This window comes from Leguminivora glycinivorella, chromosome 17 (genome assembly GCF_023078275.1).
Source record: "Leguminivora glycinivorella isolate SPB_JAAS2020 chromosome 17, LegGlyc_1.1, whole genome shotgun sequence".
Taxonomy (NCBI): domain Eukaryota; kingdom Metazoa; phylum Arthropoda; class Insecta; order Lepidoptera; family Tortricidae; genus Leguminivora; species Leguminivora glycinivorella.
Window position 1 is genome coordinate 9,509,700 of NC_062987.1, and position 15,256 is coordinate 9,524,955.

Genomic DNA, 15,256 nt, shown 5'->3' on the forward strand with positions numbered 1-15,256 from the left:
ATCAAAGCAGTGGGCCTTCTGTACTTGTACTATTATATATTCTGAGGTATAGATTAAACGATGAGATATTCAAATGCAAGAATTACTTATCTATATTGCCGCAATTGTATTGAACACACATGAAAATCACAATAACATTTCACTCACTTTATAAACATTTGAGTTCACGTGTATCTTTTATGCTAGGCGCGATGACTGCGGCCGGTGTGATTAATACGTTAGGCCGTTTTCACATTAAATTTATCCGATCCGATATCGGATGTCGGAAGGGTTTCAATAGAAAAAATCCAAGATGGCGCCTGTAATGTATGGGATATCGGTCCGACATCCGATATCGGATTGGATAATGTGAAAACGCACTTAAGGTCGCCGCGCCGGTCGGTCGGCCCAATGAAATAAAATGCAAAAATATTTTATGAATTTTATGATTTACTTTTATAAAATGGTCATTTACTTTTTTACCTTCCCTAGACTTTAGGCAGGTAGGTATAAAATACATATACGTACTTTGTAGTGTAGTCACATAAATGCAAGCTCTGTCTACCCCGCAGGGGATATAGGCGTGATTATATGTATGTATGTTGTCACTAATATCCACCATTACCAATATTATAAAACAGAAACAAAAAAGATCACTAGTACTAATAAATTACTACGTATTACGTAATACTCAGAAAAGCAGTACGTGCCGCGCGACTATACAGGCAGGCGTTTCGCGGCCCTCTCCTCTGCTACTTGTTACGCCGGCGGAACGGCTAGCGTGTGCCTGAAAATGGTCCATACACAAACCACCTTTCGTGCCGCGCTCTCGCTTGCTGGCCTTGGGGAACGGGACAATGACGTCATCTTTTTCGTGCATGCAGCCCGTAGTAACGAGTTATTAGACGTTATCACGTCAAAAGTAACGAAAGTCTACATTTTTTTTGAAATAAGTTATCATGCATAAATCGGAACAGTTTATTAAGTCATTCACTTTTGCATTCAATTGTGAATGTGAAATGTCACTGTCATTGCTAACCTAAAAAACTCTCAATTGTTTTCTTCTAAAATAATTTCGTTTAAAACATTATTAAATTATAATTCCTTACAAAATGAACGTCTTATTTAGAAGAAGTGTTATGCCATTATATAATAATGCTTTAAAAATATCATGTCGTTCTTTTGCGGATGCCGGAGTTAAGGAAAAAATTGATAAAATTGTGAAAAACAATAAAGTGGTAGTCTTCATGAAAGGAGTTCCTGATGCGCCGAGATGCGGATTCAGTAACGCTGTTGTGCAGATAATGCGGATGCACGCGGTGCCGTACGACAGCCACGATGTTCTCGCGAACGAAGATATTCGACAGGGTTAGAAATTATTCAGTTCAGTTGTGTAACTCTTGACAGATTTCTTACTTTACACAGGTGTGAAGTAAGCCTTAAGTATAACTGTTATTTTTCATAATACATATACAGATCAACTTTTCACTCAGTTTGCAATATTTTTATCTTAAAACTAGGAATCTTATGAAAAATTTCACTACTAATAAGTTGTAAATATTTGTTTCATTTATTTTGTTTATTGTAGTTTCATGTATTATAAATAGCGTTGTTTTAAATTTCAGGCATAAAAGACTACTCCAACTGGCCTACAATTCCACAAGTCTTCATCAATGGAGAGTTTGTAGGAGGCTGTGACATCATGTTGCAAATGCATCAATCCGGAGAACTTGTCGAAGAATTGAAGAAAGTTGGCATTAAAAGTGCTCTTCTGACAGCCGAAGAGAACAAAAAGGAAGAAGCTAAGTGATTTTGTAATTCTCTATGTAGTATAATTTATAAGGTCCTCAAAGATGTTATACCTATTGTTTTAATTTATCATTATTGATTATCTCACTTGTTGTGACTGACATATGTAATAGATATTAATGCTATATAGTTGTATTATTTAGCTCCACTCAGATACATGGTTTCAGGAAAGTGTGGAATTGAAATTGTAAGTAAGTCTTTATTAGACATGACATTGCGTGTATCTACACCACAAACCCTAGAAGTAATTGTAATGTAGGGCTATTTTTCAAAGTGCATATCACATGTGAAAAATATATATCTTGTGGTCCAAAATACAGAAAGAAGCATATTGTATAGGCCTCAAGTTACCCACCACATCCTGCGTCCACACACCCGTCTCGCGTTGTTGTTTTAGATCAACTAAACACCACTGAATGCAGCACCCAGGGTCTATCAGTTCTATCATGATTCATGTGCTGCTGGACGTTGTCTTCTTCGGGTCAAAACGACCAATAGGTATGTGTATAGTTAAATGTAATGAAAGACAATCCTCCTCACAATGGGTATCAAAGGCAGCAAAATAGTACATTACGCTACAAGTGCAGAAAAGAGGGAATTCAAAATGAGTGGTGATAAATTAAAGCTTGACTGAAGGGAGTGTTTTAAACCGAGAAGAGTTACGAATTCCCTCTACGCACATTTATCTTACAATGTTTTACAGTACATGACCTCATTACCTAACTAGTGCAGTAATATAGCGCCGTATGAACTGTAAAAACTTAAAAAATGGCTATGTAAGGCGAAGTATTCTCTTCAGGTTGTTATCTTTTTTGAAAATAACTTCTTTGCCAAGCTGGTTTCCATGGAATAGTTCTTTGTTGGTTACAATTTGTTCCTTTTACATGGGTCTCAAGTCTCAAAACAGTTGGTAAATGGTAACGTATCTCTTACACTAAGGCCCAGTTGCATCAACCACATTTGACAGACACATCAATGTTACACAGCAGACGTCTATGGAATTTCCGATACAATAAAATTTAACGAACGCTTTGACGGTGACAGATGGTTTGATGCAACGGGCCCTAAATGGTGTTAAGTCTGTGCCACTTATTCTTTTTTACTTTTAGCATTGAACATTTGGGGAATCAGAAAATGTGCACAGGTCTTTTAACACCATCTTATGAAAAAGTCATGTAGGTGATAGTCTCAATTAGAGAATAAAAAGAAACAATGTGTTTAAGAGCTTTTTATTAAATTAGCTGTACATTCGAGTTAGTATACTTTTTGGGCACATAATTCATTCTTGTTTACTGTGCCAATCTTTCTCATACGATATTGGTTGGATTATCAACACAGTCATTATTAAAAGACAAATATGGCAGATCATTTATTTAGAGTACTCGCATAAAAATACTCTCAAAAACGATAATCATATAAAAATGATAAATAAATAGATGCAGGCAAGCTATGGCAATCTATGATATAAATAATTTGTGTGACACTTCCCTGCATGTAATTTAGATAGCTTAAAACTTTACGTACCTACCATCGAAGTACTATACATTACTAATGGCAGTAATTAAAATGAACTTGTATAAATAATTTTTTGCTTATAAATAAAAAAATATAACAAAAACATTCTCACAACGTGAATGAGTCTTATTTTGGTGTCACACATTAGTCAAGCCTAACATTAGCACCATTTCCATCTTACAAATAAATGTTTTGTGACTTCCCTGAGAATTTCATATAAAAGTTAAAAATACCTAACACTAGTGTATAAATAGAGATGTCGAAAACGTATTCTACAGATGAATTCTCTGATTTGAGCCAAAAGTTTCCAGTAGTCCTTAGGGAGAAGAGTGTAACGGCGTGAAAGTTAATGGCATTTTTGGTTTGAACATTGCACATACTTAGGTTTATACAGGACTGCATTAAATATTAGGTGTCGGCAGCAGATGTTTGCGTTACGTTGGCGGAATAGGGCGCGCCGCCAGCGTAAGGAAAACACTCTGGTCCGCGCCGGCGCGGCGGCGTCCTGTGGCTGCTCCCGCTGAGGTGACCATGGCGACTCCGACCTGCGCCTGACAACACAATTTAGTATCCAGAATATAAGAGTATATAATATATATATGAGAATTTATTATTAATAGACCAATTTTAGGCACTGGACCAAGTTGGAAGTAGGCCAGAAAATTTGTTGGAAGTGCCACTAAAAATTTCATAGATTACCGCCAGTAGAAAAGTCTAGGTCATTCATTTCCACAGTCTAGAAATAGAACGGATGTGGAGAAATGAAACGGCAAGATTATTTTTCCAAACTTTTCTTAGATGAGGGTTCCTGGCCCTGATGAATAATCTTATATATTTTATAAGAATTGTAGATAAATGCCTAGTCTTAGTTAAAGCACAGAATATATAATAGTACAAGGTTAAAGTTACTCTAGTTAGAAGTATCTTGGATTCAATAGAGAACTTTTGATGACGCTACCAGCATTTTTAAGGGGCCATAACGTTTGACGTTCCGTCGGTAGCTTGTCTGTAGGTCGTTGGTAGCTTGCGCTCACGTGGGTTATTGACAAAGTAATGAAGAAGAATGTACCTAATATGTGATGTGATGCGTAGTATATATCTCAGTACTGAATCTTGTAGTACCTACTACTTAAACGGTCATAAAGAATGCACATCGGTTTTTCGTCTTCGTAGAGCGGTGTCTCCTTCTTGCTTATGTGACGTTGTCTCTTTCTAAAGATCGATGTGCATTCTTTATGGCCGTCTACTGTACGCGATACAGCGTGTAGTACGCACCTAGAGGTCGGTCTCGCCGTAGAGCGCGGTGGAGAAGGCCATGTAGTCGAGCGCGCCGGGCGGGGCGCCGCCGGCGCGGTACGGCGGCATGCGCGCCACGCAATACTCCGCCTGGTCGGGCGGCAGCTCGCGTCGCAGCTCTTCCGCGGTGATGTACGGCTGAAAATGGCCATTCAGTTAATGTACTGTCAAGGAAACTCAATGGACGAAACGGCTAGCTAAAGCTGTGTCATATGGGCAACGGACACCAAAAATGGTGCCAGGACAGCGGTAGACCTACTATCACCTGTGCCCGAATACGAGCTAAGCTTGCTGTATGCTACCAATCGTGAGCGTGATGCGAACTCATGGACCAATCACATTGTAGCGTTCAGGCACCTGTAAATGCATATATTTGTAAGGCTCTGCAGCCTTAAGAACTTTTCACATATTTATGCAGCCGTAGCCAAAGAATAGCACACTATTGTACCTAACAGGCGCATTAAACGAGCATGTTTAGTCCAAATTATTAACTGCCTAATCCATACTTGTGAAATCTTTGGTGACATAGGTAAACTTGTGTCAAACTTGGCATACTTTAGCGTTGGACTGCTTAACCTATTCGAATTCCATTAAATCGATCATCGCCAAACATCGCAAAACCAAATCACACGCCGAAATTAACTGATGATTACACTAAAACGTACTTCGCTTAATTATTTTCCGTTGCCCTACATTTTCACGTTGCAGCGTACCTACTTACATGTCGACGCGCGCGAGTTATTTTTACCTGCAATGATAATGACGCAACCTCTTTCTTGAAGTTCACTCGCTTTAACGTTCAGTAACACACTTTTGTCGTCAATTTGACGATGAAACCGGGGTGGTGGCGGCGGCGGCGGAGGTGGGGGAGGGGGCGAAGAAATACGAAATGCACTCGAAACACACGCGTTTTCGAACTCCGTACGCGACATTCGTTTGGCGCGAGATTCCTCGGTTCGAAACGTTTGGCGCGAGATTCGTCGGTTCGAGTCGAGCGTCCGTAAGCGCTCAAACTGATTTTACTGATTGACTGTCATCGCCAACGGCCGGTCGATGTATTATTTATTTCAATTACTGACGTCAAAGAACAAACGCAAGCTTTGGCGCGGCAACTCGTTCGGTTGTAGGTAAATCATAACAGATATTCCTACAAAGTTATTATGTTATAGTTTGGTTATAGGTACCTGGTTCTGTTTTAGATTTTGTATTTACTTCAACAAGACATTGGCCCAAGAGTTTGTTTTGAAGTGGGTGTATAAATATCATACATACCTACGTTAAACTATTGTGACTACCTAATATTATTTATTATGCGTTACCCAAACGAGAAATAAGCATATAGGCGAGTAAGTACATGTTGCGAGATTTGTTTTATATTTTGAAAATCTGAAACATTTCTTCACTCTAATTTGGTCAAAAGTCTAGGTTATTCTCGGTAAACTTTTATGGCATTGTACCTAATTATTTGATTATGTTGACTCACCTTGTCACCAGCTAAGATCCTAAAGCTGTCGATGACCTGCTCAGCGGTGTCTGTGTCTGTGGATTCCCGGGTCATGAAGTCCAGGAACGCATCAAACGATACGTAACCTAAAAACAAATACACATCAGATTAGTTCATATAATTTTCAGAAATGTAGTATTTATTAACATAAAAGGTGTGTAATATAACTGTTTGTTTTGAATGTTGTAATGGAAAGAGTAAGGATAAGAATCCTGTGTGAGATGTAGAAAGGATAGCTAAGGGGTGACAGTAAGGAATGAAAGTAAGTAACATTCTGCGCAGAATGCAAATAACTGAGGAGATAAAATGGAGTTGCGTTCGTAGTTGTATAATCTAAGCTAATTTTGCTAATAATAGTTTGTTGTTTTGTAGAAAAGAGACAGTAAAACGTAAAACCCTTCAGTAAGGAACAAAATGTGACTTTAGTGCCCCTTGCAATTAAGCCCTATTTTCCTACATATTTAGTTGTATGATTACCCTTTTCGGAGACGGTATGACTTGGCAGCAACATCCAACTTTTGTTATGGCTGTCTATCTGTTAGGTACACATCTACTGATATGTGATAAGTGCAATGTTGTTGCCAAATTTTGTTTTGCATATTTGTGTTGACGCCTAGTCAAAGGTACTACATTGTCGCTTACCATAAGGACGAGATTGCTAGTACCAATGAAAAATGACACTTTAGTTTGGAAATATTTACAATTTTACATAGTTGTAGCTCTCGCTTAAAATTTCACTTGAGTATCAACAATGGATATTGTTGAATATTGTATAAAAGGTCCTCAATCTGGCAGGCAAGTATGGTCGCGCGATAAATGATAAAACATCAGGCCGTCCCTTTCACTGCGATAGGGGCGGCCAGATGTTTTATCATTTATCGCGCGACCATACTTGCCTGCCTGCTTTCTTTGGCTTTGCTACGCTTCTATTGAACTCTTACTCCACAGTAGGTCGCCGTTACCTGTGTTGTTGGGGTCGACGACGGCCAAGATGCGTTGGAAGTCGAGCTTCTGATAGTGAACAGGCCCCGTAACCGAATGGCATTTCTGCGACGCCAAACGCCGCAGAAATGCAGTCTGGCTCTGTCGCGCCAATACGCAAGAGCGATAGAGATAGCATTTTTGCGGCGTTTGGCGTCGCAGATCCTGTTCTAAAGGCGTTTGTATAAGGTTATACCTGTGTTGTTGGGGTCGACGACGGCCAAGATGCGCTGGAAGTCGAGCTCGCCTTGCCTGTCCTTGCCGATGCTGTAGCCGACCGACACTAAGCACGACTTGAGTTCCTCGGGGGCGAGGCGGCCTGGAACAAACCAATTTAGATATTATGAATTCGATTCGATGATAAGGTTGTGGGTGCTGTAGAAGTCGACTGAGGGATATCGGATCAATTCTGTATGTTCAATGTGACTATTTCGATTTCTTTCATCCCATAAATTACTAAAAGTGGCACAGAAACTTGATCAGTTTTATGTGCTCTGCTCACCCCTTTCACAAATACTTTTAAGGACAATTGTGGAAAATATATTATTATATCTGGGCAACCGAGCTTCGCTCGGTTCTGTTTCGTATCCTTGACATGTGTCGCCATCTAGTTCAAAGATGAATAGTACCTACATCGAGCGAAAGAATTCTCAGCCTTAACAACACAACTACTCCACACGAGATGGCGCGCATTTCGCCACAAAAACTCAAATAGTGTATTTTCTATTCGTTTTAGCCTTGACCTGTGTCGCCATCTAGTGTTTGCAATAAATATTACTTACATCGACCGAAAGAATTCTGTCTTAACAGTACAACTACTGCACACGAGATGGCGCGCGAAGAAAAACGCATGAAAACTCGAAAATTCGCGTTTTCCGGGACCTAAGGATAAGTTAGACCGATTTTTCACCCCCAAAAACCCCCACATAACAAATTTCTGCGAAATCGTTAGAGCGGTTTCCGAGATCGTCAGTGTAAATAAATATATATATAAATAAATAAATAAATAAATAAATAAATATACAAGAATTGCTCGTTTAAAAGTATAAGATAAAAGATGAAGCCCGATGTATGCAGTCTTAGTTCTTCCTACAGCGACCTCTAACATAAGAAGGGCTGAAGTATGATGGGCGCTTTGACTTGTTGCGCGTTATCCAGGCAGGGTCGCCATGAAGTATGAGGGTGCCCTCCCGCTTCATAGTTCAGGGCGAAGCCCGACCCACACGGCCCAAATACACGAAGTTAAAGTTATCGCGGTCCAAAGACGAAGCAACATTGACTATTATTCTAAAAAATAAACAGTGTATTTTCTCACCAGTGCGGTTCTTGTCGAAGTGGTTGAAGGAAGCGCGGAACTCTGTGAGCTGTTCCTGCGTGATTCCCTTGGAGTCGCGGGTGAGGATCTGGTTCTCGACCTCGTTGATGGTGCGGTTGATGGACGTCAGCAGCTGCTCCCAGCCCACGCGGAGGGTCTCCATTGTGTATTGTGAGTACCTGAGATAATATTATGGGTTATATGTAAAGTTGATAGTAGTTGGACGACATCATTAGCTATTCGTGTTTTCGCTGGATCTTATCTTAGTACCTACTGCATGTAGGTCCACATTGAAATTGGCAAGCCTACGGTCATCTGCAATATCATTTTATTCTTTAAAGGTCTCAACTATATGTGAGACACTCTTATGACTCTACAAATAAGAAGATATTTTTGCGACCTTCCTTGTAGACAATAATTTGAGGATCTAAATAACTAGTAAGAAGAGGACCTAATGATGCTCTTCTGTGACGATGGCCAAGTGGCTCGAGGGAAGCATGGTCAATTTCTAGGCAAGGCCTAGGTGCCCTCCCCTTGATCTGCTCCTGGCTTAGCCAAAGTGACAATGAAATCACTGACGCTACATGGCGATCAAAACGCAGTCTTGCTCTGTCACGCCACTACAGCCCTCCCTGTCGATGCGTAAGCGGCTGTGACGTTGGCATTAAGTCCTCAAGAAAGGTACCTGTTCTCGAAGATCATGCCCTCCTGTACGGCCTGGTGGATGCGCTCGAGCTCCTCGATGTGCGGCTTGTACGCGTACACGCCCGCCTCGTACTCCTTCAGTCGTCGAAGCTGGTCTTCTAGCGAGCCCTAGAAGCGGAACGTTCAATTAGATACTCACTTCCCAATCATATTAATTTAACCGGTAGGTAAATGTCTGTGAAACTATCTCGCAAACATTCATTTTTTTCATAGAACAACGCGCAACGGTTAAAGTTTTACTTTAATCGATTTTATGTGGCCCATGGTGCATTTTCAGTCCAAAAGGCATTCGTGTAATCTCATACTGACCATTTCGTGTATCAAAGGACGTTTTTTAAATCTAACTTTTTGAGTGTTTAAGCTACTTTACCGACAGAGCAATCTAGAGAAGGCCGTTACGTTTAACGAGATATTACACTGTGATAGTCTTCCCCCCGTGATTGTCTTGCCCCACCTTACCTTATTGCTTCAGGGGTGTGGTGAATCAGAATTGTTAGCACTATGGAGCTTAGGGTATCGTTTAGGGTATTCATTAAAGTACATAGTCTAGTGAGAGAGAGTTACCTACGTGACTTAGAGAGACGCAAAAGGGCTGGATTAGACGGCTTTTAGATACATTACGGACTGTTGAGGTTACAAACAACTCAGCGCACCAATCAAATACGCAATGTAATGAAACTCGTATACGAGTTCTCGTACCGTCTAAACGGGCCCTACTTAGTTGTCCAATGTAGGTTGTGTTATAGTGATAACTCTCTAGTTTTAGTACCTGCAGGCCCATGCCGATGGCGGTGACGGCGTCCATCTGGCGCTCGATCCAGGGCCCGACGGCGTTGGCCTTCTCGGCGAACTGCCGGCGGAGCGTCTCGTTGTTCTGCTGCTTGCGCAGCTCGGCCGCCAGCGTGCCGTCGCGCTGCGGCACGAGTTGTCGCACGTCCGACCACTTGCGGTTCAGCTCCTGGATACATCAAACAATATTTAACTCTTTCGCAACCAAGAACTCGTTTTTTGGACACTCGTGACCTTTGCTCAAATGCCAGACGACCCACTGGACGGGTTATCGCCATACAAGCGGGCGGTTATATAAATTAAAAGTTTCTGACGTAGTGCTCCATTTTTTGTCTGGCAGCGAATGCGTTAAATACATTATACCTAATAAAATCATAAGTGATTAATCATAATCGTACATTTGCAATTAGACATCAAGGTTCAAAGTACGTCATATTATACTTAAATACTTGCAAATAATTTATTTATTACTACCTATTTCCCGTGGCTTCGCTCGCGTTAGAAAGATACAAAAAGTAGCCTATGTCACTCTCCATCCCTCCAACTATATCCACTTAAAAAATCACGTCAATTCGTCGCTCTGTTTTGCCGTGAAAGACGGACAAACAAACAGACACACACACTTTCCCATTTATAATATTAGTATGGATATTAGTATGGATAATCACAAATAATCCTACGAACCGTATCTAACACTAGAAAGTCTAGAAAGGTTCTATAAAGTGGAAAATTACTGCCTTGTGTGAAGTTGTTTGTGACTTGAACTCACGGCAACTGGATCGATACTCCAGCGCTCTGCCACTTGAGCTAAGACCTCAACCATAGTCAGTGAAATTTTCCACCATATAGGTCAATAGGACCTGTAGCGACATCTCTCGTAAGAATATTATACTTCTGATTGTTTTATTTTGCTGATTCTGATAGAGGATTGTAACTCACGTGTGCGGTGAGGGTGGTGTAGGGGTTTTCGAGTCCGCCGGGGATCTGGTGTTGCTTTACGATGGATTCCACCTGGTGCACCAAGTTCACTATCGCCTGAAATATACACATTTTATAATTACAATACATAACAATTGCACGCCTGTGTACGAAACGATGTTAATAAATAAAATAAATAAATAAATAAATATTGGGGACACCTTACACAGATCAACTTAGCCTCAAACTAAGCAAAGCTTGTACTATGAGTGCTAAGCGACGATATAGGTACATACTTAAACAGATAAATACATACTTATATACATAGAAAACACCCATGACTCAGGAACAAATATCTGTGCTCATCACACAAATAAATGCCCTTACCGGGATTCGAACCCAGGACCACGGCTCAGCAGGCAGGGTCACTACCGACTGAGCCAGACCGGTCGTCGTATTGGCTACACGCGTAATATTGGCTAAGGAGCATTACGATAATTGAATTGCTTATTGAAGTGAACCTTCTAATGCGACTTCCAACTAACAGCGTTAAACGCTCAGTGTTGCCAACTCGAATTTTGAAAAACAAAACACATTACGAAGTTTCACTTCTTCCGCGTGGAGGGACTCTACGAACAATATTTTTCTGTCGCCTAATTTAGTCCTGCCTTTTGCACGTTTTGTAATTTTCTTTTCTCATTTATATACCTAGAAGCTATATGGGTTTTTGAGTTTATTTTCTACAGCGCAGAAAATGTGAGTGTGTTTAGTAAAACATCCCACTTTGTCGATTACCATTAAGGCGAGATTTACCTACTTGTTTCTTTATATGAATAAACTGACAAAACGGCTTTATAGCAATCGACAAAGTGAGACGTTTTCCCGTGCACACATATGTATTATGATTCATATACCTATATGAAATATGCCTTTTTTGCCTGTTGGCAAGTTTTTACCTGATATTCCTTGTCGGCCTCGCCCAGCGTGGCCTTGAAGCGCGCATGCGCGTCCATGAGGCCGGAGATCTCCTCGATGGTGTGCACGATGAACATGTCCACCAGGTCCTCGCGCGTGCCGTCAAGCCTGGAAACATGTTCATTATTGGTCAAGAAACAAAAACACAAAGGTTGATTTCTGTAGCCGCGAGAGTCAATTGACATCTTTGATGATCAACGGGTTAAGTACTTGTTACGGGTGTTCATCCAAACCAAAGAAATATGACAGAAAATACCTAAACGTTTCATGGCCAGGTGTATCGTAAACCTTTATTTAGTTTAGGAGTGTAGCAAAGTGTGTTAATGGCGACTTTGGCGGCCAAATTGTTAACAAAATCAGCACGCGCTTTGCGTCGTCCAGAGCTTGACACCGACGCTGCGTCACGCCGAGACGATCCCACTACAGATGTACCACAACTCACCAGTTGTTGAACGGCGCAGCACGCTTGGCGAACTCGAGGTGCAGCAGGTCGATCTGCTCCAGCACGCGCTCAGCGTCGTCCAGGGCTTGACGCCGACGCTGCGTCAGCGCCCCAAGGCGGTCCCACTGCGAGCAGATGCGCTGGCAGCGAGCGTTCACTGAAGCCACCTCGTGGTACTCTAGGGTGCTGGAAGTAAGTCATGTCGTTAGATGCTGGCTATTTTTGTTATGCCAATATGGCACCTTGATGCCTTGCAGCTGCACGGGTTTGTATTCACGTAATCCATATTTACTAACAGGAGTATTATAATGGAAAAGTGTGTGTCTGTTTGTTTGTCCGTCTTTCACGGTAAAATGGAGCGACGAATTGACGTGATTTTCTAAGTGGAGACAGTTGAACGGACGGAGAGCGACACAGGCTACTTTTTGTTTCTTTATAACCCCCCACTTCCCTAAAATGGGGGTTGGAAGTTTCTATGGAGCATTCCGCAATTTTAGTGCTTAACGCGAGCGAAGCCGCGGGCAAAAGCTAGTAAATACATAAGTAATTTACTTGAGTTCCTGCGCAATGGCGGCGATCTGTTCGACGCGGTCCTGGTGCGCGGCGAGGTCGGACTCGAACGCCTCGTGCTTCTTCTTGAGGGCCTTGATGTCTTGCAGCTTGCACTGCCTGAAGTCCTGGGACTGCAGCATTTCTTCCTTGCCTGGAAGAGTTGGGGCTTTGAAGGCATGGTTTTCAATAATTGACACATTCAATTAAGTAGGTTAATGGATGTTGAACCGAATTAACCGATTTGTTGCGTGTTCCATTTTCGAAAACTTTACGCTGTGGCGGAGAACAACTAGTCGATTTTAAAATGACACGCCTCGCGTGTCATACGCCACACGCAAAAAAACTGTGATGACACGCTTCGTGTCATCCGCACAAAAACGGTTAAGAAGATAAAAAGTAGTATTTTTTAGCTAAAATTAGTTTAGGTTCTTACATTCAATATCATTTTTCATTTATGTTTGAAACACAGTTTTCATGTTTGATCTATAATCAATTTATTACGAGAATCCACTACCTATTTTCCCCGCTGTCGGCGTCGGAGGGTTTAATTTCCTACGATATAAGTATTTCTTTGTAGGTATACTTAGGTACCCACTATGTTCTTCATTTTTAATCTGATTTTAACAAAAGGTCTCTAAGTACATAGTATCTAAATACTACGCTTTTTTTGTACCTATTCGAAAGGTATGTATAGTTTTAAATTATTGTCGGTCATTTATTACAATTTTATGAATTTAACGAACCAATTTCTTACGTAAATTTAATTATCTCTAACTTTCATTTCTGCCGGCGACTAAGTTCTATTTAGTATTTACTAATTGAACGGCTGACCTAGTTGGCATCGTCTCGGAGATGGTTAAACTAGAATGCGGACAATACGGCTGGTTGCAACATCGGCGACAATGAAAACAATTGTCATGTCTAGCGATTTTGACATCTTGTTCTTATTTCAGGAGATATCTGCTGAAAATGATTTTAGTGGCTTGCGATTAAGGCACAGTAAACTGCTCCTTTATTCGGTTAAGGACAGATTCTGGTTTGGGCAGATTCTTTTTATGACAGATTCGTGTTTGGGCAGAAATAGGACAGTCGCGACCAAACATTTTAAAAGTCGGACAGAACAATGTGCTTCGTTGCTACTTGCGGTCTGTGGTGTCGGAAAAATGATTCCTATTACACATCAGCCAGGATGCTGATATTGTTCCAATTATTTTAAGACGAAGTTCCAGTAACAAGCATGATGGTTTCCCGTTATATATTCTGACGCACCCAATGTTTGTGTAGAAAAGCGAAAAAAAAAATTGCGCATACCTAACTATTGCTATTTACAGTTTACGTTATTTTCTTCTTGTTAATTCTGGTCTTTTTACTTTGGATGCTGGATAAGAACATAGCAATCTAGTGATGATTTGAACATTTTGAGACTAGACTGGACTAGACTGAGCATTTTGTTGTGCATTTTGAATTTGGGATCGGCGACCTCAGTGATTATATCAAACTTAGAATGCAGGGTGTGTGGCACACGACCCGACAAAATGTTTTGGGGGGTTTGTGGTATCATCTCCTTCTTTTTCGTACTTGGGACGTGGGTCCTAGGAGCCACGGTCTTGGGGATACGACTTTTTATTTTTTTGTCCTAAATTATACCCCGTATAGTCCAAAAGTTTTCTACGAAGGTCAAGTTGAGGTGAGCGTTGGTGTTACCTCGGGTCCAGTCCTCGTGGATGTCGGCTTTGTGCTTGAACTTCTGCGCGAGGTACTCGAGACGCTCCAGGCGCATCATCTCGCTCAGCAGCCACTCCTCGAACGCCTTCTCCGCGATCTCCAGGCCCTTCCAGGCTCCGGCGATGTCCTGCAAGTTTAGAATTCTTTCTGAAGATTATTCGGAATGCGAAGGGTTTCTTTTTGTGGAAGAGACTATGGTTCAGGTGATCTTTGACACGAATTGAACTTGCAAAATAAACAGCATAACCGCGACAGAAAGTGGCGGTGAAGGTAAATCTTCACAGTAACAGAAACAACTCCTAAACAGTTTAGCACAGTAGGTACACCGGGAAAAAATTGGTAATAAGCCGGGCCGAAACAGAGCGAAGCAATGTGCTCACGCTGAAAATGTCCAATATAGACGTGCCTCGGCCGAGGCATGTTGCTCGACCGAGCAAAACGCATGCACTGCCTCGACTGAGGCATGTCTATAATGGACATTTTCATTGCATCGCGGCGTGCTTCGCTCTGAGTGGGTCTGGTAGATCCTAATTTGAGTGTCAACCAAATTGGCTCGTCTCTTCTATTAGATGAATAATAGATATAAAATAAATTACTTACGGAAACCATCTTGCCCTCGGTGGGCATGTAGGCGGGGCGGTTGCTGAGGCGCAGCTTGGTCTGCAGCGTGTTGAAGTTGGTCTCGAGCTTGGCCTTCTGCTCCACGCGGGGCGGCTTGTGCTTACGCCTGGAAAAGTAAACCACACGTTTG

The 15,256-nt window shown here is 41.5% G+C and overlaps 2 protein-coding genes across 7 annotated transcripts in view; one reads left to right on the top strand and one right to left on the bottom strand.

Annotated features, from left to right (window-relative positions):
* Positions 1–987: 987 nt before the first annotated feature.
* On the top strand, positions 988–1,913 carry LOC125235127 (uncharacterized monothiol glutaredoxin ycf64-like). The gene is made up of 2 exons (XM_048141568.1): positions 988–1,347; positions 1,605–1,913. The coding sequence occupies exons 1-2, from the start codon at positions 1,092–1,094 to the stop codon at positions 1,787–1,789; spliced, it is 441 nt and encodes a 146-aa protein (XP_047997525.1). The 5' UTR covers positions 988–1,091; the 3' UTR covers positions 1,790–1,913.
* Positions 1,914–3,001: 1,088 nt separating this feature from the next.
* The window catches only part of LOC125235126 (alpha-actinin, sarcomeric), a 59,367-nt gene continuing 47,112 nt past the window's right edge, over positions 3,002–15,256 (bottom strand). For 5 of the 6 annotated variants that reach the window (XM_048141563.1, XM_048141562.1, XM_048141567.1 and 2 more), the window contains 13 exons: positions 15,106–15,232; positions 14,485–14,632; positions 12,781–12,931; positions 12,229–12,414; positions 11,768–11,894; positions 10,833–10,928; positions 9,874–10,062; positions 9,085–9,212; positions 8,400–8,578; positions 7,281–7,403; positions 6,083–6,189; positions 4,579–4,737; positions 3,002–3,854 (listed from right to left, as the gene is read on the bottom strand). In XM_048141563.1, coding sequence (XP_047997520.1) covers positions 4,579–4,737; positions 6,083–6,189; positions 7,281–7,403; positions 8,400–8,578; positions 9,085–9,212; positions 9,874–10,062; positions 10,833–10,928; positions 11,768–11,894; positions 12,229–12,414; positions 12,781–12,931; positions 14,485–14,632; positions 15,106–15,232 — 1,720 coding nt within the window. In that variant the 3' untranslated portion in view covers positions 3,002–3,854. The remainder of the gene's footprint in view (positions 3,855–4,578; positions 4,738–6,082; positions 6,190–7,280; positions 7,404–8,399; positions 8,579–9,084; positions 9,213–9,873; positions 10,063–10,832; positions 10,929–11,767; positions 11,895–12,228; positions 12,415–12,780; positions 12,932–14,484; positions 14,633–15,105; positions 15,233–15,256) is intronic. The other variant, XM_048141564.1, reaches the window with a different exon arrangement.